Source organism: Cydia fagiglandana, chromosome 5, assembly GCF_963556715.1.
Source record: "Cydia fagiglandana chromosome 5, ilCydFagi1.1, whole genome shotgun sequence".
NCBI lineage: Eukaryota > Metazoa > Arthropoda > Insecta > Lepidoptera > Tortricidae > Cydia > Cydia fagiglandana.
In genome coordinates, this window is record NC_085936.1 from 12,547,971 (window position 1) to 12,571,949 (window position 23,979).

At 40.7% G+C, this 23,979-nt stretch overlaps 2 protein-coding genes across 7 annotated transcripts in view; one reads left to right on the plus strand and one right to left on the minus strand.

The window, feature by feature from the left end:
• The first annotated feature begins 3,444 nt into the window (after positions 1–3,444).
• On the plus strand, positions 3,445–18,167 carry LOC134664493 (tetratricopeptide repeat protein 21B-like). Its single transcript, XM_063521169.1, has 14 exons — positions 3,445–3,675; positions 3,763–3,869; positions 4,508–6,572; positions 6,721–7,006; positions 7,594–7,787; positions 8,121–8,309; positions 9,442–9,645; positions 10,254–10,358; positions 10,635–10,806; positions 12,273–12,447; positions 12,841–13,044; positions 14,486–14,584; positions 14,980–15,098; positions 15,326–18,167. Exons 3-14 carry the CDS (start codon positions 4,647–4,649, stop codon positions 15,562–15,564), a joined length of 3,912 nt encoding a protein of 1,303 aa, XP_063377239.1. The 5' UTR covers positions 3,445–3,675; positions 3,763–3,869; positions 4,508–4,646; the 3' UTR covers positions 15,565–18,167.
• Positions 17,989–23,979, minus strand: part of LOC134664491 (V-type proton ATPase 116 kDa subunit a 1) — a 36,308-nt gene continuing 30,317 nt past the window's right edge. For 5 of the 6 annotated variants that reach the window (XR_010098255.1, XR_010098257.1, XR_010098254.1 and 2 more), the window contains 6 exons: positions 23,335–23,708; positions 22,722–22,831; positions 22,138–22,265; positions 21,101–21,327; positions 19,904–20,334; positions 18,932–19,071 (listed from right to left, as the gene is read on the minus strand). Coding sequence is in view for 1 of the 6 variants with exons in the window: in XM_063521166.1 (XP_063377236.1) it covers positions 18,224–18,320; positions 18,900–19,071; positions 20,100–20,334; positions 21,101–21,327; positions 22,138–22,265; positions 22,722–22,831; positions 23,335–23,708 (1,343 nt within the window). In the remaining 5 variants the exon portion in view is untranslated. Of the gene's footprint in view, positions 18,321–18,899; positions 19,072–19,903; positions 20,335–21,100; positions 21,328–22,137; positions 22,266–22,721; positions 22,832–23,334; positions 23,709–23,979 lie in introns of those variants that run through there. The other variant, XM_063521166.1, reaches the window with a different exon arrangement.

The following is a 23,979-nucleotide window of genomic DNA, read 5'->3' on the forward strand; positions in this document are numbered from 1 at the left end:
GGGCTAGTAGTTTTCTTTGAAAGTTTATGAAACTTACCTCGTTTATAACTGGTAACAAGGCGGTTCTAATGGTACTAACTACAAAGTGTAATCTAGACACCTTCATGTGGAAATTCCAGAAAATTATCATTTTTACTTAGGCAGATATGTCTCTTCAGTCAGTTTGGGCTAGTAATTTTCTTTGAAAGTTTATGAAACTTACTTCGTTTATGACTGGTAACAAGGCAGTTCTAATGGTAATAACTACAAAGTGTAATCTAGACAGCTTCATGTGGAAATTCCAGAAAATTGACATTTTTACTTGGGCAGATATGTTTTTTCAGTCAGTTTGGGCTAGTAGTTTTCTTTGAAAGTTTATGAAACTTACCTCCTTTATAACTGGTGATAAGGCGGTTCTATTTGTTCTAAACACAAAGTGTAATCTAGACAGCTTCATGTGGAAATTCCAGAAAATTGTCATCTTTACTTAGGCAGATATGTATTTTCAGTCAGTTTGGGCTAGTAGTTTTCTTTGAAAGTTTATGAAACTTACCTCGTTTATAACTGGTAAGAAGGCGGTTCTAATTGTACTAAATACAAAGTGTAATCTAGACACCTTCATGTGGAAATTCCAGAAAATTGTCATTTTTACTTAGGCAGATATGTATTTTCAGTCAGTTTGGGCTAGTATTTTTCTTTGAAAGTTTATGAAACTTACTTGGTTTATAATTGGTAAGAAGGCGGTTCTAATTGTACTAAACACAAAGTGTAATCTAGACACCTTCATGTGGAAATCCCAGAAAGTTGTCATCTTTACTTAGGCAGATATGTATTTTCAGTCAGTTTGGGCTAGTAGTTTTCTTTGAAAGTTTATGAAACTTACCTCGTTTATAACTGGAAACAAGGCGGTTCTAATGGTACTAACTACAAAGTGTAATCTAGACAGCTTCATGTGGAAATTGGTTCGTATTTGTAAGGATGTCATTTTGTGAAGTTAGCTGCCTATGTTATTGTTGCAATATTTTCACATTTTATCTCACACATTTGGCTAGGACATCAGAAAAGTCATTATTTGCTTATTGAAGTTTATCCTTGACCTTGAAATGGTATATTTTACTGTTTTGTATAATTCATAAATCTCGACTTCTTTATTTGGCCGGGTTATCTTAGGCAGCTTACTTTAGGCTGCTAACTTCACACTCGTGGATATAAAGGCAAACCAGAGGCAGAGAATCCTGTTATGATGATTATTTTGTTGAATAATTTAATATATATTGGAATAATCAATAATCATTCGACATAAAAATTAGCCATTCGCGAATGATTTGATAATTCTCAATCGTTATTCGTCTTTCAAATAAATGCCCATCTCTGGTAGGTATACCTACAATACAATACAATACAATACATATCCTCTTTATTGCACAACCTCAGAATATTAATGTGCAGCTATAGAAACACACATAATACATGAAGTCAGAGGTAAACAACAGGTGGTATTATCGCTAAAGAGCGATCTCTTCCAAACAACCTAATTATTTATAGGCTTTTTATTTTAAGTTTATTTAGTTTAGAGATAGTTTGTATTATTATTTGTAAGCTAATTTAATGTTTTATATTTACTTATTAGGGGCTTCAGGTACCTAGTGGAGAAATGAAACTCACATTAAGTCTGTCAAGCCAATTAAATTTCGTCAGTAGAAAAAAGCGTCAAATTCAGAAAATTTGACATTCACGCCTTTTTCTACTGACAAAGTTGTTTGAGTTGTTCGGGATTACCCGAGTCCCGAGGAAGCGAAAAAGGAACCTATAAGAATAATCTACTTAAGAATCTTGAGCGTAGCGGGAGCTTCTGTTCAAAAGCACGAAGTGCAAAAAAACTTGGGTCACGTGTGGCACAAACAATTTTTCACGTCAGCATCACCTTTAGAATCTTTAGATATTTCACCCATATCAACCCATACTCGTACCCACCCATCCATCAGACGCAGACGCTGAAAGATATAAATCCTTATTCATCACTTTTTCACTCATCTTTTCTTAAGGTATTTTACTATTAGGTTTAGTTAGCTTAGCACAATAAACACAAAAACAAAACTATGGAAATAACCAGAAATAACGAACTCAAACTTCAATTTGACAGTTTAATTGAAAACTTTTGAAACGTTGGGAATAGCTGATTTTTTTAACAGTTATGGCCTGGACGGAATTGCTGATATTATTTGATTTGACCAATGTCTTCCTACTAAAGTTCTAAATAAAAAATATTATATATTATAGATCCTAGTGAGTATTATATTCTTTGTTATAGATGGTCCAGCAAATCTTGTCAGTAGAAAAAGGCGCGAAATAAAAGTTTTATATGAGACGATATCCCTTCGCGCCTACAATTTTCAAATTTGCCGCCTTTTTCTACTGACAGGATCTGACATCAACATATAAAGAACTTTAGCCCCCATTCACACGACAGCTTTTTCAACGCGCTTTAAAAAGGCGCTTGAAACTGTCCGCACTCTAAATTCGATTTAACGACCAAGGCTTAAAGTCGAAAATCCAACAACGCTGCATAAAAAGCGTCACCGCTGTCGTGTGAATACATACATGGTCTTGGTCAAGCAGATCTTGTCAGTAGAAAAAGGCGGCAAATTTGAAAAATGTAGACGCGAAGGGATAGCGTCTCATAGAAAATTTAATTTTCACGCCTTTTTCTACTGACAAGATTTGCTTGACCATCTATATCCATTTGTGTCATTCAAACGCTTTTTTAAAGCGCGTTGAAAAAGCTGCCGTGCGTACGGGGCCTTAGGTAGTTATGATTTTTAATGAGAGACTTACGCCAAGCGCGCACCACGATTTTAATTTTTGCGACACGATTTTAGAATCGCGCTGTAATTTATCGCAGAAAATTCAGTGCGCGCACTGCGATGAAAAAGTCGACGATTTGTTCATTCTCGACATGGATGTCGTACCAGTCGCTTGTCGTGAAACGATATGCAATCGCTGTATGACTGAGTATTTATACCACAAAGGTGATCTCCTTCTATTTCTATAATTAAACGGTCAACATCTAGCGTCTCTTATCTTGTAACTCCATTGGAGAAGCAGGTTCCGATATGTTGACGCTTGGAGAGCGAAATGCCGACTGAGGTCCGGGGTGCGATTTTATTATCGCAGTGCGCGCGGGGCCATACAACTCCGTATGCTGCAATTCACTTTGCGACAATCGCGTCGCGAGCAGTCGCGGAAAAATGTGACAAATCACAATTTTAAAATCGCTGCGATTTTTTTGTCGCATATGCGCGCACTGCCATATAAACACATACGTTACATTTCTGCGACTAAATTTTCGCGCGACAAAAAGTCGTGGTGCGCGCTTGGCCATAGACTTGACTTAGACGCACTGACATTGGACAGGTGGAATACCACCCTTATCTGCAATTCTACACTATGACGCCGTTAAATGTCAAAACCAATTGTCAATGTCAACCATCCAACATAAACGAAATTAAAATAAACAAATCTAAAAGCGTTAGTTATACTGCGGCGCATATTCTTGTAATTTCTCAATTTTCTCCTTTCTTCTTCTATTTATGTCTGGAATGATAACGCGGGCAACAGTAAGAGCTTTCTCAACGGAGGCGTTACGTGTTGTCAACAATGTTGCTATGCAACAGTTCACCGTAACACTCAAGAACGGTAAGTAAAACAATGATTTTACTTAAGTTTTTATACTTTTTATAGTTTTACATTATATTGCATTGCTATTTATACTTAATATTTCAGAAAATGCGGTGTTAGGCTATCGGCTAGTAGGAAAACATATAACTTTCGATCATACAGACGTTCCACCGGTGTTTCAAGGTAAAGGCGTGGGGAAACTGCTAGCTAAGGTTCGTATAGACATTCAAATTACTAGTTATTATTAGATAATACCTAATTATTGTGTTTAAACCGTCGCGGAAAACACTGTATACCATTTCTTTCAGTTAATGCAATATTTAGTATCAAATATTAGGTTTGCAAGCTTATGAGCCTAGGTTACAAAAAGCTCTAATCTATATTAACTCACATTTATAGACGGGTCATTTCGACACAGGTTTCACTGGTTACCGGTTACTGGTGGTGGGTTGTGTTCAAAACGCGAAAGTTTTAAACATTATATTGCAAAGCTGTAATCTATTGTAAGGTGGTTGTGTATGATGATGTGCTTCCTCAAGAATGATCTACTTAATCTAATTAAATTCATATTTAACACACACACACACACACAGTTCACCGTTTCATAATTGTGTACTTTTTGGATAATTTTAACAATGTCACAGGCACAGAATTTTGTTATCATCATATCAACCAGAATATATTTCATAAAGGTCTTCCGCAACGAAACCTAAAGCAACCAGTTATGTGCTGTGCTTATCCAACATTAAAAAAAATAAGAGTACAAATTCTACCTTATAAATACTTAAGCCATTCTTTGTAAGCTTGGCATAGGAATATTTTAACAGTATTATTATTGTTTTTTTTTCAGTATGCATTTGATCACGCTCAAAGTAACAAACTGGATGTAACATGCAGGTGTCACTTTCTGGCCAAATATTATGAGAAGAATGCGTCAAAATATAAAGGCCTGAAAGTTAAAATGGACTTAGAATAAAAAAAAACTAAACATGGAGGCAGCATGGCATAGATGTAATATTAATTATTATTTAAGAGAAAAATGTTATGGAAAAGCTAAAACTATTGCCAAACTGGCATCATCCCAGTACCCTGATATAATAGAGTATCCGTTTTATCATGGCTTAGCTCAGATACTTGAAGGACAGATCCAAAAAGGAATTAATGAATTAACTCCATTACAGTCTGACAAAGATATACAATTGGCGGTTGTTATTGCTCTAATTTATGGTCATAAACTTGCTAGTTCTGTTGAAAGAGATGCCTTATATGGTCTTGAATCCAAACTGAAAGAGGAAAGGAAGCAAGCAACTGCAACATCATACTATTACTCAGGCTTGTTTCTTTCTTTAGCCGGAAAATATGAGAAGGCCTCTGAATATATTAACAAATGTCTGAAAAAAGACTCAAACAACATAAATGCCATTATTCTAAAGAGTTGGAATGATATGTATATGTATATTGGTGACATGCAGGGAGCAATTTTGGATTGCTTAGAGCTGGCTCTCAGCAAGAGTGACCGCAATGTAGAGGCTTTGCTCGGTTTAGCCAAATTTAAATACTTTGCTAAAGACCATGAAGCATCTAATCTCACTTTGGACAGATTGATTGTCAGCAGCCCTGGACAAGTAGTGCCATTGATTGAAAAGTTAAAAAACGAATTTGCAATGCAGAAGTGGGAGCCAGTGTATGACACTATTGACAGAATTTTTCACTTGGAATGTGATAATATTGTGGCATTGAGAATCCGGATTTATATTGCTTTATGCAAAAATTCAGACTACATTGAAGCTGCTGATCAATTAAATAAGTTTTATGGAGTGTTGGAGAATGAAGAGACATATAATGGCTTTCAATTTTACAAAACAACTCAAATATTTTCAAGGGCCTGCGGCAGATCAAGTGCAGTCCTCTCTCAAGTTTACAGATTTGCACAATATGCTTCAGAAATGTATTCAAACAATGTGGATTATTTAAGTGAGGTGGGATACCAATGTGTCCTTCAAGGAAAGCATAAAGATGCTTTGAGCTTTTTTAAGGCGGCCAGTAAAATCGACAGTAACTCTATTACCGCATTATGTGGGCTGACCCTTTGCCAGATGTATGAAAATGGGCCTACTGAACAAATCTCACAACAAATAGAGTTATTGTTTGAAATGCAAGGCTCAAAAAAGGTGCCAATTTTATATTTACTTTCAGCGCAGTTGAATTTGAAAAACTCATCAACTGCTGTGGCTTTGCTTAACACTGCTTTTGAAGCTAAAATCTCTTCAGCTAACAAATATCCTTTTGGATTGACATATGTAAAGGATCTTGATCCCGATTTCTTGCTTGAACTGTACAAAGAGTACAAGAAACATTTGCCAAAGAAACCATTTGTGATTGTTGGTTACTTGTTATATTCGCAAGAGAGCAGTCCTTTAGTTTCAAACTGCTTGAATATTCTGGAGACAGCGTGCAAAGCTTGCCCTGGCTTGATTACGGGCTTATACGAACTTGCCAAGTTAAAGTTTCTGTTTGGTTATTCAAATGAAGCACAGAAGTTGGCTCTACAAGTTGGTGAACTTGATAATACACATGCGGGCAGTCAAGTGCTGTTGGCTCAAATTTACATTCAACAACAAGCCTTTACTAAAGCGGCTCAAGCTTTAGAGTTGTGTTTAAGCTACAATTTCAAAGTCCGAGACAGTGCTATATACCATTTCTTGAATGGAGTGATTTTGAAAAGCGCTAACCAGCTTCAAGATGCTTTATCGAGTTTCAACACAAGCTTGCAGATAACCACTAGCAAAACCAGTAATGCCAGTCGCCAATTTGAATCAGATTTGAACATCATCGACAAGGCCACTTTGTATTTACAAATTATAGAAATACAAACATCTTTGGGGCAGTTAGCTGAAGCTGGGAAAACTATGCAGGTAACATTTATATTCATTTAAGTTTTGGAAAAAAAAACAATTTATGACTATTTAAAAAATAGATGTGACGTCAATAACGATTTCTAATTAAATCTGTATGCCAGCAACCCGCCAAAACGTAAATAATAACATTGTATTTTTTTTGTAGGAAGCGATTCAAGAATTTTCTTATACCTCAGAAGAAAGTCGCCTCCTTATAGCTCGTGCAGACCTGGCTCTAAAGAAAGGTGACGTAGACGGGGCTATTGACATCCTAAACGAAATAAAACCAGGCCAGCCGTATTACTTCCAGGCCCATAGCAAAATGGCCCATATATATCTTCAAGAGAAGAAAGACCGGGCTATGTTCACGACTTGTTTTAAAGAGGTAGTCAGCAATCACCCTATGGCTGATGCCCATACTATGATGGGCGATGTTTATATGTCAATTCATGGTAAGCTATACAAATAATTCCAAAATACTTTAGTTTTGATATTTTACTAGTGTTATCCACAACACATATTTATTTTGTAGGAAGTGTAAAATAAACCTTATATTGTGCGTAGTCCATATTAATAACAGCACAGGGGATTGACTTTGGGGACTTCTGGAGGTCTGGGATTGCTTTGTAGTTTTGAGTTATTATTTTTATTATAAATAAATATAGGTAGGTACCTAAATACATAGTAACTAAATGCAAATTCATATTGGGCTTACAGTATTACAAGTACAAGCAAACACTTTCTTTTTCTATCTCATTTAGCTCGCACCGCACCTTTGCAATCAGTGACGTCTATAAAGTTTGTATTTGTAAAGTTGTTGGGTAGGGACAAGTTAACTCGCGCGAGTCCGTATTTTGAGAGTCGAGCAAGACACGAGGAAGCTTTAATATAAAGTGGGAGAGTCTTCATAATGTCTCTTATATTAATAAACCAAAATATTACTTTGCTAATCCGCGAAAAGATAACGTGCTAGTCAATCAGTGCTAAGCTAAGTAGTCCTCTTGTATTGTACATATGCTTATAAATGGATGTACTTCAGAGCCAATCCAAGCAGTGGAGTCATACGAGGCGGCCCTCCAGAGTAACCCGAAGGACGTGAATTTGGTCCGTAAGCTTGGCGAGGCGCTGGTGAAGACGCATCGGTACGACGCCGCCGCGCAGCATTATGAGGCAAACATTAAACTGCTTAATGATGATACACTCAGATTTGAGTATCTTGAGCTTCTTGTCAAGGTATGCTTTTATGCTTTTGACATGATCTTATCACAGATATTGTATGTTTAACTCCGTATAAGATAAATAAAGTCTAAGAAAAAAAACGTGCCTCCGGAAATTATTAATTATAACACATATCAGTGAGAGAACAAGGATCAAAGTCAAATGGCTTTCTAAAAGTTTTAATCCTGTGTCGAAAGATGGCAGTAAATTTACTGTGACTACAAAATTTATACTAAATTCTCTTTGATATTATTAAGTACTGTTAAGTCCTACTGAAGTCAGAAATCTCGAGGTTATGAGAGGTGTGCATATTTTGTTTTGTACCGTAATATGATATTTTCCTTTCAGTTAAAACAATATGACAAAGTGGACTCGGTGATATCCGCCGACCTGAACGAAATGTACAACAAGGGTAAAGACATCCCGACTTTGAAGCGGCGAGTCAATCTCCTCCTCCTACAAGCCAAGAGCCGTGAGCTCAAGAACCCGACCGCCGGGAACACGCATCTGATTCTCACTGAGGCGAGGGACTTGCAGGTAGGGTCAATTGCTTTTTAGGGTTCCCTATAGTCAGCAAGATATCTTTATCCCGTTAAGCTCGGTTTTCCTAGGATAGCGGTGCCGTCCTTAGAGAGCATTTAATAACTGAAGTCGCCTTTAAGAGCTTACCCCATTGCCGAAAAACTTGCACAGTTGTGCAAACTTTTGTGTGGACTGACGTGGCTATTTGCACGTTACGTACAAATCATGAAGAAATAGCGATACATTTGACGTCCCCTCCCCTGCAAAAATCGGCAGACTGTTTCGTAATGACAGCTGTTTGCGGGCGACCACTTCGGTGGTCATCTTCGAGGCTGGTTTTACCCCTTTTAAATTCGTTGAACCATCTAAAAACTGTTGCCTGTGAAGGAGCAGAATCTCCTAACGCTGACTGCAATCGTTGCAAACACAATTGTTCAGATAAACCAAATTTAAAATCATAAAATGTCATAGCACGCAAATGTTCGCGGTTAAGCTCCATCGTTTCAAAGAAAAAACGCGGGATCCGTTTTGGAAAAATGACTGTAAGGCAGCGCCCCCACTGCGGTTCGTAAAAAGCGGTTTTTTCGTCAGTTCGGCTCAGAGAGCGGAGCAGTGAGGTGTGTGTTGTGCGCTGCATTATGTCGTCGGAGTCCGAAAGTTCGTTGCCGGTCGAAAGTGAAGCGTTGCCGGTAGACAACAAACACAATAAAATATCCCTTCAAATATCTTTGATCTGTTAGAGGATGCACCCAGTACTTATGTTGGCGAAGACGTTTTCTATTTTTTTTATTTCTTAAAACTAAGGCCACAACACATACTGCTCTGAGGAAATCCATTGTCATACTGAACGTGAAAACCGCGGAAACGCAACCGCAGTGCGAGTTCCTCCGCGGTTCGGCGTTTTCGGCCAGACCGCAACCGCAAGAAAAAAACCGCAGTAAGCCTCATATTCATTTTTTAAATTAGAGCGAATCGGCAACTTGTGTTCTATTTTTAAATAAATTTGCTTTTTAAAAACATATAATTCAGGTGCGTTCCATTTTCGAATTTCGAGCATCTCAAAACTTATCGAGTGACCTACGTATCCTAGAAAACCGTAGCTTTAATCCCGTTTTTATGATTTTTGCTAAATACTTTTTTGTTACAGGCAGCTATAGTGAAAAGGATAGAGATAGACTCGCGAGGGGACCTGCAAGAAGAGCGGCGGCAGTTGTCTCACATTTTCTGCTGCTTGGCGAAAGTCAAGTCAACGAAGGAGCCGGCAGTGGCCGCCAACCTGTACTCTGAGGCTCTTATACAGGCCCCGAGAGACCCTAACACGTTGCTGGCGCTGGCCAAGTTGTTCGCACAAGTGAGTACCATAGGTCTAGAATGTACAAGAGTCATCGTCATCATCATATCAGCCAGAGGATGTACACTGCTGGACATAGGCCTCCCCCTAAGAGTGCCACAATGACCAGTCTTGCGTCACCCGCATCCAGCGGACTCCCGCGACCTTCACAGGTCATCAGTCCACCTTGTGGAGGGTTACGCACGCTGCGCCTTCCGGTACGTGGTCGCCACTCCACCCCAACGGCCATCGGTTCTACGTGCAATGTGCCCAACCCATTAAGTACAAGAGTGCCTGTCAAATATTAAAACTGCGACCAAAATCGGAATGATGTCAAATGTCATTGTCAATATGTGATTTCGTAAATGATTTGCCTTTGTAACGGTGTATCCACAGATATAAAACCATCCACCGTACAGTCACCTGCAATAATATGTTACTCTTCAAAGGCCGCAAAATGTGTCACGCTCTTATGGCTCTACAAATAAGATCGTGTCAGATATTTTTGCAGCCTTCGTTGTGTAACATATTATTGCAGGTGACTGTGCCTCCTGATTCTACCTTTTCGTGTAAGGTTTTCTTTTGTAATAGAGGTTAAATAAATAATATGAAGGCACGTTTGTTTTTAGATGAACAATCCAGAGAAGTGTGAGCAAACGTGCGCCATTCTGTTGAACACTGACCCGAACAACGAATCTGCTGCGGTTATGATGGCCGATCTAGCTTTTCGAAAAGTAAGTAACATAAAAGTCGTGTGTGTTATTGTAGGGTCTATTTCACGCGGATTTGGCCAATCTTGGTATTAGCCTAATGTCGTATCTAAAATCATGTTTTATAAAAATAAATAAACCTTTTTCTTTACCCGAATTTCACTATTAGATAACCAAAAGGATTCCATGCTTATACGGACCGGACTTCTATGTATATGTTGAATATGAAGAGAGTTATGTAATGTCTTCAAATTATCACTTCTGTGGGTTGATTTTTACTAAAAGTTTCCTTATCGTTAGGTGGATCTAGAAACTGCCCAACGCCACCTGACTCAGATTCTCTCAGTGAAACCGATGAGCTGGGAGGCACTAGCACAACTCATAGAAGTACAGTGGCGGCGCGGCAAGCTCGCCGACGCGGAGCCAGCGTTAGACGCGGCCAAGCTGGAGCTCGGAGACGGGGACGACCCAGGTACGGAACATATAGATGCTATCAGTGGCCGATGAACTGGGAGACACTAGCACAACTCATAGAAGTGCAGTGGCGGCGCGGCAAGCTCGCCGACGCGGAGGCAGCGTTAGACGCGGCCAAGCTGGAGCTCGGAGACGGCGACGACCCAGGTGCGGAACATATAGATGCTATCAGTGGCCGATGAGCTGGGAGGCACTAGCACAACTCATAGTGCAGTGGCGGCGCGGCAAGCTCGCCGACGCGGAGCCAGCGTTAGACGCGGCCAAGCTGGAGCTCGGAGACGGGGACGACCCAGGTACGGAACATATAGATGCTATCAGTGGCCGATGAACTGGGAGACACTAGCACAACTCATAGAACTGCAGTGGCGGCGCGGCAAGCTCGCCGACGCGGAGCCAGCGTTAGACGCGGCCAAGCTGGAGCTCGGAGACGGCGACGACCCAGGTGCGGAACATATAGATGCTATCAGTGGCCGATGAGCTGGGAGGCACTAGCACAACTCATAGTGCAGTGGCGGCGCGGCAAGCTCGCCGACGCGGAGCCAGCGTTAGACGTGGCCAAGCTGGAGCTCGGAGACGGGGGCGACCCGGGTGCGGAACATATAGATGCTATCAGTGGCCGATGAACTGGGAGACACTAGCACAACTCATAGAAGAGCAGTGGCGGCGCGGCAAGCTCGCCGACGCGGAGCCAGCGTTAGACGCGGCCAAGCTGGAGCTCGGAGACGGGGACGACCCAGGTACGGAACATATAGATGCTATCAGTGGCCGATGAACTGGGAGACACTAGCACAACTCATAGAAGTGCAGTGGCGGCGCGGCAAGCTCGCCGACGCGGAGCCAGCGTTAGACGCGGCCAAGCTGGAGCTCGGAGACGGCGACGACCCAGGTGCGGAACATATAGATGCTATCAGTGGCCGATGAGCTGGGAGGCACTAGCACAACTCATAGTGCAGTGGCGGCGCGGCAAGCTCGCCGACGCGGAGCCAGCGTTAGACGTGGCCAAGCTGGAGCTCGGAGACGGGGACGACCCGGGTGCGGAACATATAGATGCTATCAGTGGCCGATGAACTGGGAGACACTAGCACAACTCATAGAAGAGCAGTGGCGGCGCGGCAAGCTCGCCGACGCGGAGCCAGCGTTAGACGCGGCCAAGCTGGAGCTCGGAGACGGGGACGACCCAGGTACGGAACATATAGATGCTTTCAGTGGCCGATGAACTGGGAGACACTAGCACAACTCATAGAAGTGCAGTGGCGGCGCGGCAAGCTCGCCGACGCGGAGCCAGCGTTAGACGCGGCCAAGCTGGAGCTCGGAGACGGAGTCGATCCATTCCGGGTACTTATTTCATGGGACACTACTAATTGTATCATATCAGCACTGTCAGCAACATTCACAGGCAGAAAAGTGGATTTTGCTGCCTTTCTTCTGGCTTTTCTATATGAGTAAATTATCACTCGTTACCAGGCTACCAGTACTGCAGCGGCGTGATGTCCGTGTACGCCGGGCGGGCGAACGCGGCGCTCCGGCAGCTGAACCAGGCGCGGCGCGGCCCGCGCTGGGGGCACGCGGCGGCGCGGCGCATGGTGCTGCTGTGCCTGGCGCAGCACGCGCCCGCCCCGCACGACGCCGGCAACGAGGAGTGAGTACCTGTGCCACGGTTACATGCTGGCAACGTCGCAACACAGCTGAACCAGGAGAGATACATTTACTGTAAATACTGCTCCACTTGTTCGACAGAATTCACAAAATGAACAAATCGACTCACTCCATTCATGTGTTAAATGAGTGGACGGGCTTGTAGGGTGACCAGCGGGGCGTAGGCCGCGGCGTTAATGTTAAACGTATGTATATCTCAGTGCCCGGTACTCAAATCCCATCGAGGACACCACGCTCATACCACCGAATGCGCCGCTGGATGCTCGCTACTGGGGCCACACACTTACTATTTGTGTAGCGATTGAAATATAAAAAAAAAATATGCCACGAGTAGCTAGCTTAACTCCACTTTCTTATATTTCGTTATCTTTCCCAGCGATACAAGAATGCTAGCGCTCAAAACGGCCGAAAAACTGCTAGCGGAAGTAGCGCCCGGAGACCGTAAAGCCTTGCAAGCGCTAATCCAGCTCGCTACGAGACAGAAGAGCATGGCAGAGCGCGTGCTGCAAGACCTGCTGCCTGCCATCACCGACGACGCCGGGCAGGATGACCCGTACCTCATACTGGCTATCGCTAACGCGTAAGTTTTTAAACAGGTGTTAAATCTTAGGTCCATGATGCCTTACGAGTAGATGTCCTTGTTGCTTGAGATTATATGCTTAGTTATGTATTTTTTTTAATTTCTTACTACGTTGTTTTTACCTACCTTTTTATTTGATTAATATTGTGTTTAATGAACCTCCAGGTCTGTTTGTATCACCTCTCAGTTTCTGTGCATTGTGTACAACATATGTAATATGATTATTATGACTGTTTGTGTTCTCAATAAATAAAAAAAATTTCGTAACGGATCGGATAGGCTGGAAATCTGGGATCCGGAATCATGTGCTCCACTAGGAGGTCGCGACCCTCAGCACTGAGGAGGACGAAGCAAGGAGGGAGGAGGTTGTTAAATCATAACGTTTGAAGTTAAACTTCATAACTAGGTGTTTTAAAACTGCGATTTTTTCTACTTTCAAAGGTTTCAAAAAAAAATATTTAGAATTTTTTGTACTGGAAAAATTTGCGAAATCCTCAAAAAAAAATCGTGTATCGTAGTGTACATTACGGAGCCTTAATATACTTATTAAAACCCAAAATTATATTTTAAAACTATTTAATTGACGATGAACGTCTTACATGTTCTATGTGAAAAAGTGCAAGGGACGGGTAGATATATAAAATTATTAATATCCGTGCTGTAAGCGCCTGTTGAATGTTGAAGGCAAACAATCATCGTTTCACAGCAATCGCAGACTAGCTTCAAGAGTCTGAACATCTCGAAAATCTAAATTTATTTATTTATTTTTATTTATTTATTTAAGAAACAAACAGTCTTTCATAGTTATATATAACACTGGAACCTTTCTTAAAACTAGACTTACAGTTTCCTTAATGAGAATATTTGAACATCATGTTTATTAAGTAGTTTCTACACAGTAAAACAGAGCTATTTTTGCGTGCAAAAACAAAACACAAAAAAGAAAAAAGATGAAAATAAAAATAAGAGTATTATAGCAACCTTATGGTATTGTTACCAATTTTTACTAGCTGAAATCTTGAAAAGGTTTTGTTATTTATTAATAAAGAAATTATAAAAAGCAATAACATCTAATACTGAGATTATTTCTTTATAGCGCCAATCTTGGGTTATTAATTATTACACTGCATAGATAGTGTTTTAAATCTATTAAGTTTCTCACAGAAAATATCAAGGCTCAAAAATTTCTCGTTGTACAACCTGCACGCCCTTCTAACATAACTATTTTTTGCGTAAGCAGTCCGACTACGGGGGATGTAAAAGAGGGGTTTTTTCCTGCAAGCACGTTCACAACGTCGAGGGACTCTGAAGGAAAGAGAATGTAATAAAAACGGAGCATCAATAATATTATTAATAATTTTATAAATGTAACTTTTCTATCAGTTTTGTCTACATACACAGTAGCAGTTTAATCCCTCCAAGCCAAACACTTTGATTCCAGTTACAATATCGTGAAACAACCAACGAGAGCCAAGAACATCTTAAAGCGGACTATATCGTCCATACCTTGGACACCGGAGAAGGCTGATGGTTTAGAGAGGTATGCCTTATCTACATAAACTTATTAGTCGTTACATAGAGCCGCTACATTATCGTCTATTTAATTTCTTTAATGTTATAACATGAACATTGACAGGCCAAACTGCCAAAACTATTATTATAATATTGAAAACTTTCGCGTTATGAACACATATTAATTCACATTTATAGACCGGTCTATCGCGAATTTATTTTATTACTTTTTTTTTTTTTTTTTTTTATTTACCGATGTTTCGACACAGGTTTCACTGGTCGTGGTCGCGGCTAACCACGACTAGTGAAACCTGTGTCGAAACGTGGGTGTAATGCGAGTTAATATGCCAAAACCATCGTTGCGCCCATCCAAAAAGTATTCGGGTACGAGGTCTCTAACGTGTTCAAAATTATAATTATTAGATGCTGGTTGGAAGTTGCCGACGGCCAAGTGAGCTCCGGACGGGTGGACGCCGCGAAAGAACTGCTGACTAAGGTCCTCAACCATAACAACTCGTGCTCCGCCGCTTATCAACTCTTAGGTACGTTTGTAATCGTGAAATTTTTCGAAAAATATTGCTGCTTAGCTGCTGGGTGGTATTCCACCCGTCCAATATGCACTACGATTCACTCTCTCACTAAGCAAGATGTAAAATGCATTATGCAAATACAGAAATTGGACAGGTGGAATACTACCCTTATACTCTAAGCTTCTTTTGAAAATTATACTCCTTACCTCTTAACACACTAAATTTTTCACACTTTACAGGTTATATAGCTGAAAAGGAACAGAACTACAAAAGCGCCGCCCAAAACTACGATAACGCGTGGTCATTCGGAGGCAAGAGCGATCTCTCCGTCGGCTACAAACTCGCCCATGCATATCTGAAGCTTAAGAAGTACCCCGAGTGCATCGTAGTCTGTCGACACATACTAAAGACACATCCCGACTATCCCAAGCTTAAGAAAGAGATATTGGAGAAAGCTAAAACTAATTTAAGAACATAGGATCCGTAGGGTTTAACTTTGCTCTTAAACTACGACAACGCATGGTCTTTCGGAAGCTAGAGCGATTTCTTCGTCGGCTACAAACTCGCCCACGCATATCTGAAGCTTAAGAAGTACCCCGAGTGCATCGTAGTCTGTCGACACATACTAAAGACACATCCCGACTATCCCAAGCTTAAGAAAGAGATATTGGAGAAAGCTAAAACTAATTTAAGAACATAGGATCCGTAGGGTTTAACTTTGCTCTTAAACTACGACAACGCATGGTCTTTCGGAAGCTAGAGCGATTTCTTCGTCGGCTACAAACTCGCCCACGCATATCTGAAGCTTAAGAAGTACCCCGAGTGCATCGTAGTCTGTCGACACATACTAAAGACACATCCCGACTATCCCAAGCTTAAGAAAGATATATTGGAGAAAGCTAAAACTAATTTAAGAACATAGGATCCGTAGGGTTTAACTTTGCTCTTAAACTACGACAACGCATGGTCTTTCGGAAGCTAGAGCGATTTCTTCGTCGGCTACAAACTCGCCCACGCATATCTGAAGCTTAAGAAGTACCCCGAGTGCATCGTAGTCTGTCGACACATACTAAAGACACATCCCGACTATCCCAAGCTTAAGAAAGAGATATTGGAGAAAGCTAAAACTAATTTAAGAACATAGGATCCGTAGGGTTTAACTTTGCTCTTAAACTACGACAACGCATGGTCTTTCGGAAGCTAGAGCGATTTCTTCGTCGGCTACAAACTCGCCCACGCATATCTGAAGCTTAAGAAGTACCCCGAGTGCATCGTAGTCTGTCGACACATACTAAAGACACATCCCGACTATCCCAAGCTTAAGAAAGAGATATTGGAGAAAGCTAAAACTAATTTAAGAACATAGGATCCGTAGGGTTTAACTTTGCTCTTAAACTACGACAACGCATGGTCTTTCGGAAGCTAGAGCGATTTCTTCGTCGGCTACAAACTCGCCCACGCATATCTGAAGCTTAAGAAGTACCCCGAGTGCATCGTAGTCTGTCGACACATACTAAAGACACATCCCGACTATCCCAAGCTTAAGAAAGAGATATTGGAGAAAGCTAAAACTAATTTAAGAACATAGGATCCGTAGGGTTTAACTTTGCTCTTAAACTACGACAACGCATGGTCTTTCGGAAGCTAGAGCGATTTCTTCGTCGGCTACAAACTCGCCCACGCATATCTGAAGCTTAAGAAGTACCCCGAGTGCATCGTAGTCTGTCGACACATACTAAAGACACATCCCGACTATCCCAAGCTTAAGAAAGAGATATTGGAGAAAGCTAAAACTAATTTAAGAACATAGGATCCGTAGGGTTTAACTTTGCTCTTAAACTACGACAACGCATGGTCTTTCGGAAGCTAGAGCGATTTCTTCGTCGGCTACAAACTCGCCCACGCATATCTGAAGCTTAAGAAGTACCCCGAGTGCATCGTAGTCTGTCGACACATACTAAAGACACATCCCGACTATCCCAAGCTTAAGAAAGAGATATTGGAGAAAGCTAAAACTAATTTAAGAACATAGGATCCGTAGGGTTTAACTTTGCTCTTAAACTACGACAACGCATGGTCTTTCGGAGGCAAGAGCGATCTCTCCGTCGGCTACAAACTCGCCCACGCATATCTGAAGCTTAAGAAGTACCCCGAGTGCATCGTAGTCTGTCGGCACATACTAAAGACGCATCCCGACTATCCCAAGCTCAAAAAGGAGATATTGGAGAAAGCTAAAACTAATTTAAGAACATAGGATGCGTAGGGTTTAACTTTGCTCTTAATTTACGACAAAGCACGGTCCTTCGGAAGCTAGAGCGATCTCTCCGTTGGCTACAACTACAAACTACCCCAAGCTTAAGAAAGAGTTATTGGAGAAGGCTAAAACTAATTTAAGAACATAAACATACATTTTGGTCGTGTGCAAATGGTCGTGGCTTTGATAGTAGCGTTCGTCGTCTGATCTCCCAACCCCTAGGGTGGAGGAATTCTATATGCACCTGATTTACGACATAGAATAAGAGCCAGTTGAAAAACTGATTAACGTAAGACGATTACAAGACACAGGTGGAAACTACCACGTGGATTTGGACCTGCCATATCATACATTTATTTATTCGGCTACAAGTTCGCTGATTTTGGTCTTTGTATGCTTTTATCAAGGTCATAAATATCCGTCCTTTTCTACTAAATGTATAAAATACAGAAGGTGCTTGTAAATAAATGAAAAAAGTTGTTTAAAAATACTTTAACTCCTGCATAATAATAATATGTTGTATGGCGACGTTCATGTGAAGCTTTGTTATTTTGGCACTGAAATTCACTGAATTGTTTTAATTTGACTAAGTAGTACTTAACTTAAAATGTGTTAGTATTTAGGTAAAAGAGCACAATAAAACGAATATTTTAAAACATGCATAAATATTTAATTAATCAAACTGTTTTGTGACCTTGCTACACAAATATTAGTCAAAATACTGTTGCGATTTAAACACTAAAACAGGGGTACCCAACCTTTTTTCCTTCTGCTGATAAATCATATTATCATAGTAAAATGCAATTGAAAATGTTTTTGTTTTCTGGCATTGTATACGCCTCAGTGGTTGGGGACCCCTGCACTAAAGTAACGATTAGTGGAATTATTCCTCGTCGTCGGCAGCGTCGAGGATCGTCTTGAAGCAGAAGGGCTGGAAGATGTAGCCCAGACCAGAGTAGAACTTGCTCATGAACTCCACCCTGAAATACATCAGTTTATAAGTAACTTTAATTTTTAACAAGCGGAAACATCTGCGAACGGTGCTATCAAGCTTAGAATAAATTTAAAAGTGTAAAAAATCTAAATATACAAAAAAATCCGTGAGTTCAAGTCTCAACCAAAGACAGTAATTTTTCCACTTTAAAATTTATTCTAAGTTTATAAGTAGTCTATTTTTATAAAAGACAGACAGAGTTACCAATGACATAGTAGGTATGCATTTTGTCAAATGATTTTTGTGCCTGAGACACTAAGCTTTTAACAAAAGTCATTGTTTCTTTTATGCGAGCGGTTTAACTCCCGTATTAGCCACGTGCCAAAGCAGAATTGTCCTTTAAAAATCGTCCTACATTACCAAAACATGTTAACTCGTGTGAGCTGTTACATGGATTTGAATCTTAATACTATCGCGATACAGTTGCTTTTTAAACGAAGCTTTGCCAACGGGAGCCGACCGCTGACACAAAAAAAATAAAGACTTGTTTAAAAGATTAGGGTATTTGTCTACATGACGGGTACAGAAAACTAGCCCTTACGACTAAGTATTAAAGTTGAATTACCAGTGCAAACGCAGTGTATGCAAGAAGGCAGAGAGTCCCTCCATCATGACGAGGATAGCCAGCGTGAAGAGCGCCCAGAAACAGAACGCCACGTACAGCTTAATGGCCCCGATGTAGCTGTGGTCCTTCAGGCCCATGGTTAATACCATGCTCCATAGTACTTCAGACAGCTCTGAGAAAATAAAGGTATATTTTATTAGTCAATTTCAATCATTCATAAGTTCATGAGGGGTCAACTTTGATATATATTTATGACATATTTTGACTTAATCTTGAGAGAGAGAAAACTTGCGCGACGTGGTCAGGCGTGGCTCACTCCGCGATTTCGTCGCTTTGCTACAGGTAGCTAAAAGTACATCCGTTCCACCCCAATTTTGGGGAAAGCCATAAGCCGCGCGTGGCGCTGTCGCCACCTAGCGGCCATATCTGTGCTGATCGTAACAGACGTATTTTGTTAGAAACTGAGTCTGCTGTACCTAGTACTATTATTTATTCTGTGACATGGTCATGTCATCTAGAAAGGAGGATCGCTACTACCTTCTTAATCCATCAGCCTGTACGATTAGCGGCGGATTAGCCCGATCTAATTTGACTTGTTTTTTCTTCAATACCTAAAGGATAAGTTACTTAACCCCCTTTTAAATGAGGCAAACCGGTGGGAACTCACACCCACGTCCAGCCACTGGTCTCTACTTAAATTACCTATGAACTGTTAAATTAGATATAATTTCCGGAAACTATTTGCGGGATCTTCTCTGCTGGGAAGATTGCAAAAAGTCTCACGCGATGATTAGTAGCCGCGCATTGAGAATAACTAGTGGAGATAAAAAACCAAACCAATAAAATCCAAAGGAGTCACGATCTGTGACACAGATATTGACAATATTAATCTGTGTTGAAAAAATCATTGCTCTAGCTTCAAAAACCACAGAGGAAAACGAGGAGTACGTTTGTATGGAGGAATGACCACTCCTGTTGACTCTTAAATTTAGATGACAACTCACCAGCGTGAGCGAGCGAGAGCGCCCACAGTCGCAGATACGAGGCGGTGTGGGAGATGGTGCTGAGCACGTATTCAATAGTGTGGATGCCCTGGTGGATCATGATCTCGCTGAAGGGATCGTCCTCGTGGTCGTGGCGAACCAATAAAATCCAAAGGAGTCACGATCTGTAAGGTTAAATGTAGAAGAGCGAACTCACCAGCGTGAGCGAGCGAGAGCGCCCACAGTCGCAGATACGAGGCGGTGTGGGAGATGGTGCTGAGCACGTATTCGATAGTGTGGATGCCCTGGTGGATCATGATCTCGCTGAAGGGCTCGTCCTCGTGGTCGTGGCCGGCCGCGGGCTTGGGGGCCGGCTTCGGCTCGCCCTCGCCGATCTCGGTCTGTTCCTGCATTTCGATGCCGGCGTTAACGCTGCCGTTTGAGTTTTCAGGCTGGAAAAACAAAAAGTTGACCCTTTAGTCCGTAGCGGCAACATACTTACCAACAAAAACGCATCTCTACTATAACAATTACGGTTCGAAATCGAATGATTAGAAAGGAATGTCAAATGGTTAAAGAGTTAATATACACCGTGTTTTTATTGAATTCCGTTAACTTCGGGGTATGATTAAGAACGTTTAAGAGAACTAAATGGCATAGTTAATTTAAAAAAAAAAATTTTTTTTTTTGCTTTTTTTAAAACAAAAAAATAATTTAAAAAAGTAATTAAATGTAGCATATAGCGTTGTTGTAACACAGGCATTACATTTAACTCAACCAAACAATTGAAATCTGTGACATATCAATGTCATTTCGAACATCTATCGACCGAGATTGTACTTAACGACGAACTTGTAACCGTCAGAAAGAAAATGCGCACATATCATTGTCAGTTAAGTATTAGAACAGTTACAGCCGAATTTAAACTGTTGTGAGACATACTAACATGACGCGCGAGTGACTAAAAACAAGTGAGTAAAAACGTAAAATTATTCAAGACATTTATAGCAGCGGTCGGCAACCTTTTAGCACCCAAGGGCCACATAGCAGTTAACGAAGTGGACGCGGGCCGCACTTTGTTAATATTTATGACTTTATTAGACATTAACATTTGTCAATATTACATACAATATAGCCAGGGAGGCTCGCGGGCCGCAAATGTGAGGTTCGCGGGCCGCTGGTTGCCGACCCCTGATTTATAGCATCAAGGTCACATACCTTGGCGGCATGCTTCTTCTTGCCGGCCGCCAGCAGGTACAGGGGCTTCCCGAGCAGCATGACCGGGATACAGCAGAGCGCCACCAGCACGAACGTGCGCTGGATGGTGCCCTGCCCCTCGAACATGAACTCCTTGCACGGCGCCTCCGGCTCCGCGCTCGAGAACAGCATCATGTTGATGAACAGAATCAGCACTGAAGGCGCGCAGCCTTGGCGGAACGCGGGATCTGAAACAAATATTCATAAGCATTAGTTACATTACATAACTGTGAAACTCTAATCCTAAAGTTCGTTTTTTTTAGCATTAGAAAGAACTTTGAAGAAGGTAAGCGATTTTGGCATGTCTTTCAATTGAAAAACGCTTATTAAAAATCAGTAACTATCATTTATGAAAGCAGAAGAATATAAATGATCGTATTAGATTCATAATTGTTACATATTTGCCGTAACTTATTTTTAAAATGTGTTTTTCAATTAAAAGACACATCAAGATTGTTTACCTTATTTCTAATGCTAAAAAAAACGAACTATAGGATTTTTAGGAATGTATAAATCAGTTGCTTTTCGGATATTTTCAATAGTTCCTATTATAATAACGGATCTAGAGATGAGTCCAGTCTTTCTAAAGTAAGGCTAGAAGCTAAGTTGGCACCGATTTCGACAGCACAGACTGTGCTTGCGTCATAATTTCATAGAAGTTTGAAGTTTAAAATAACACTTGCACCGTCTTTCTATCAAAATCGCTGCCAACTTATATTGGTCTAACTATATGAAGTATGAACTTTTCTTCTTTCCAATAAGTTCGAAATTATAAATATTTTACGCATTGATTCTGCAATGCTAATGTGTGCGTGTTAAAACTCAGATTTAACCCTCACTGAAAACCAGTAGTTTAGTTAAAACTCAGACTGACTAGAATTTCTTTGAAATAGTGTATAGTTACACAGAACTCCCAACTGTCCTTACGTAGACCTTATCTCGTCGTAATAAGGTTTATTTTCAAATCGATTGACCATCGACAATGACTATTGTTATACCTTCGTTGAAAGTGCTGTAAGCGAGCCACTTGTAGAACATCATGAACACCATGTACGCGAACAGAAGGCACAGGAAAATGATCTGGGGCAGGAACTCCAGAACGATGCTGTAGCGGCGCTTGAAGAAGCTGCAAGAAAAAAAACAATGTTATTTGTGATTCACATTAACGGAAAGTAGAGTTGAAGGAATTTGAACCTTCTATACAAGAGTTACATTTGATATTTATACGAACAGCCTTTACGTGACGGCGCGTTGTTGTAAATCGAAAGTGTCGATATTCTGAATATGATCTGGATCAGAGAAATGTATGAGAAGAATATAGGCCTGCGGGCGCAGCGTAGTTCCTGTTTTATCGTCTGTCACTATACCCGTCACTTTCGCACTTACTAGTTAGACAGGCATGGTGATAAGCGATAGAAATGCGACCGTGCTACTGCCGCTGGTTAAATATTCTACTGCTGTAACACACGCTGTAAATACACATACTAGGAAAATGTATCTGTAAAATACGAGTTAGGTACCATCATTATTTTTTCTCTTGAAATAAGTTGAGATACAATGTACTCAACATGTAATGACTTACTTGTAATTGACGACGCTCATGCAGACACCGAAGATCATGTGAATGACGCCGAAGATGATGGACAGTTTCATTTTGTACGAGTTCAGGAAGATGATTTTGTTGTCAGCAGTCTTAAAAAAATATTTTTGTTAATGTTATTCATTAAGACAACCATCTCCTACAATTTTATATGATCGGTTGATCATGATCACCTAGAATTTTTGCACGAGTAACGGCAGAAAGTCTTTCCTTCATTATTTGCTAGTACTTATTTAATGTACATAAGTGGCTACTCCACAATGATGTAAAGCACATTGTGCCACACGGAGTTTCAGTCTGATTTTGAAGTAAACTAGTCTTAAATTAACCCTTCAATGCCAAAATATAAATATGATTTAAATTTTTCAACTAACTATAGTTCGTTTTTTTATCATTAGAAAAAGACCACGTGATCTTGGCGAGTCTTTTAATTGTAAAACGCTTTTTAAAAATCAGTAGGTAACTATTACTTATGAAAACAAAAGAATATAAATAGTCGGTATATGATTCATAATTGTTACATATTTGCCGTGATTTTTCAAAAGTGTTTTTCTAATGCTAAAAAAACGAACTATAATCTTTTGTTTATAATTACCTGCCAGATAGGATCGATACCGATGAAATACGGCTGGTCGACATAAGAATCCTTAGGGTCCAGCTGAAGAGCTTGATTCGCTTGCATATACGGATCGTCGTACGGAATCTTCCACGCCGAGCCGAAAATGTTCATCGATTTCGAGAATATATCGTTATACACCAGCCCAGTATACATAGAGAAGCAGCCCATGAAGAGAATGATGTAGCGACCGGCGAAGAAGATGTTCCAGATTTCGTTCTTAGATTTTTTGGCGCCGAGGGGGACTTCCTTGATGACCATCCAGGCGCCGAACATGGCCATGATGGCGCCGTGCCCGAGGTCGCCGAACATCACGGCGAATAGGAAGGGGAAAGTGATGATCGTGTATAGCGCTGGGGACAAAAATAACATAATATATTATTAAGCCAACTCGCATACAATTTTAGTTACATTGCGGACTGTTGGTTTCGTTTAATTCAACCGACCGATCAAAACCCGCAATGTAATGAAACTCGCATGCGAGTTCTCGCGTCGTCTAAATGAGCCCTAAGTATATACATCAGGTGCGAGCATATCATCTTCAGATTCAACATTTTTCTTTCGTAAAAGCTATCCTGTATCAATTATTTGTATAAGGTTGTCGAGTGAACACTCCTTTAGCGA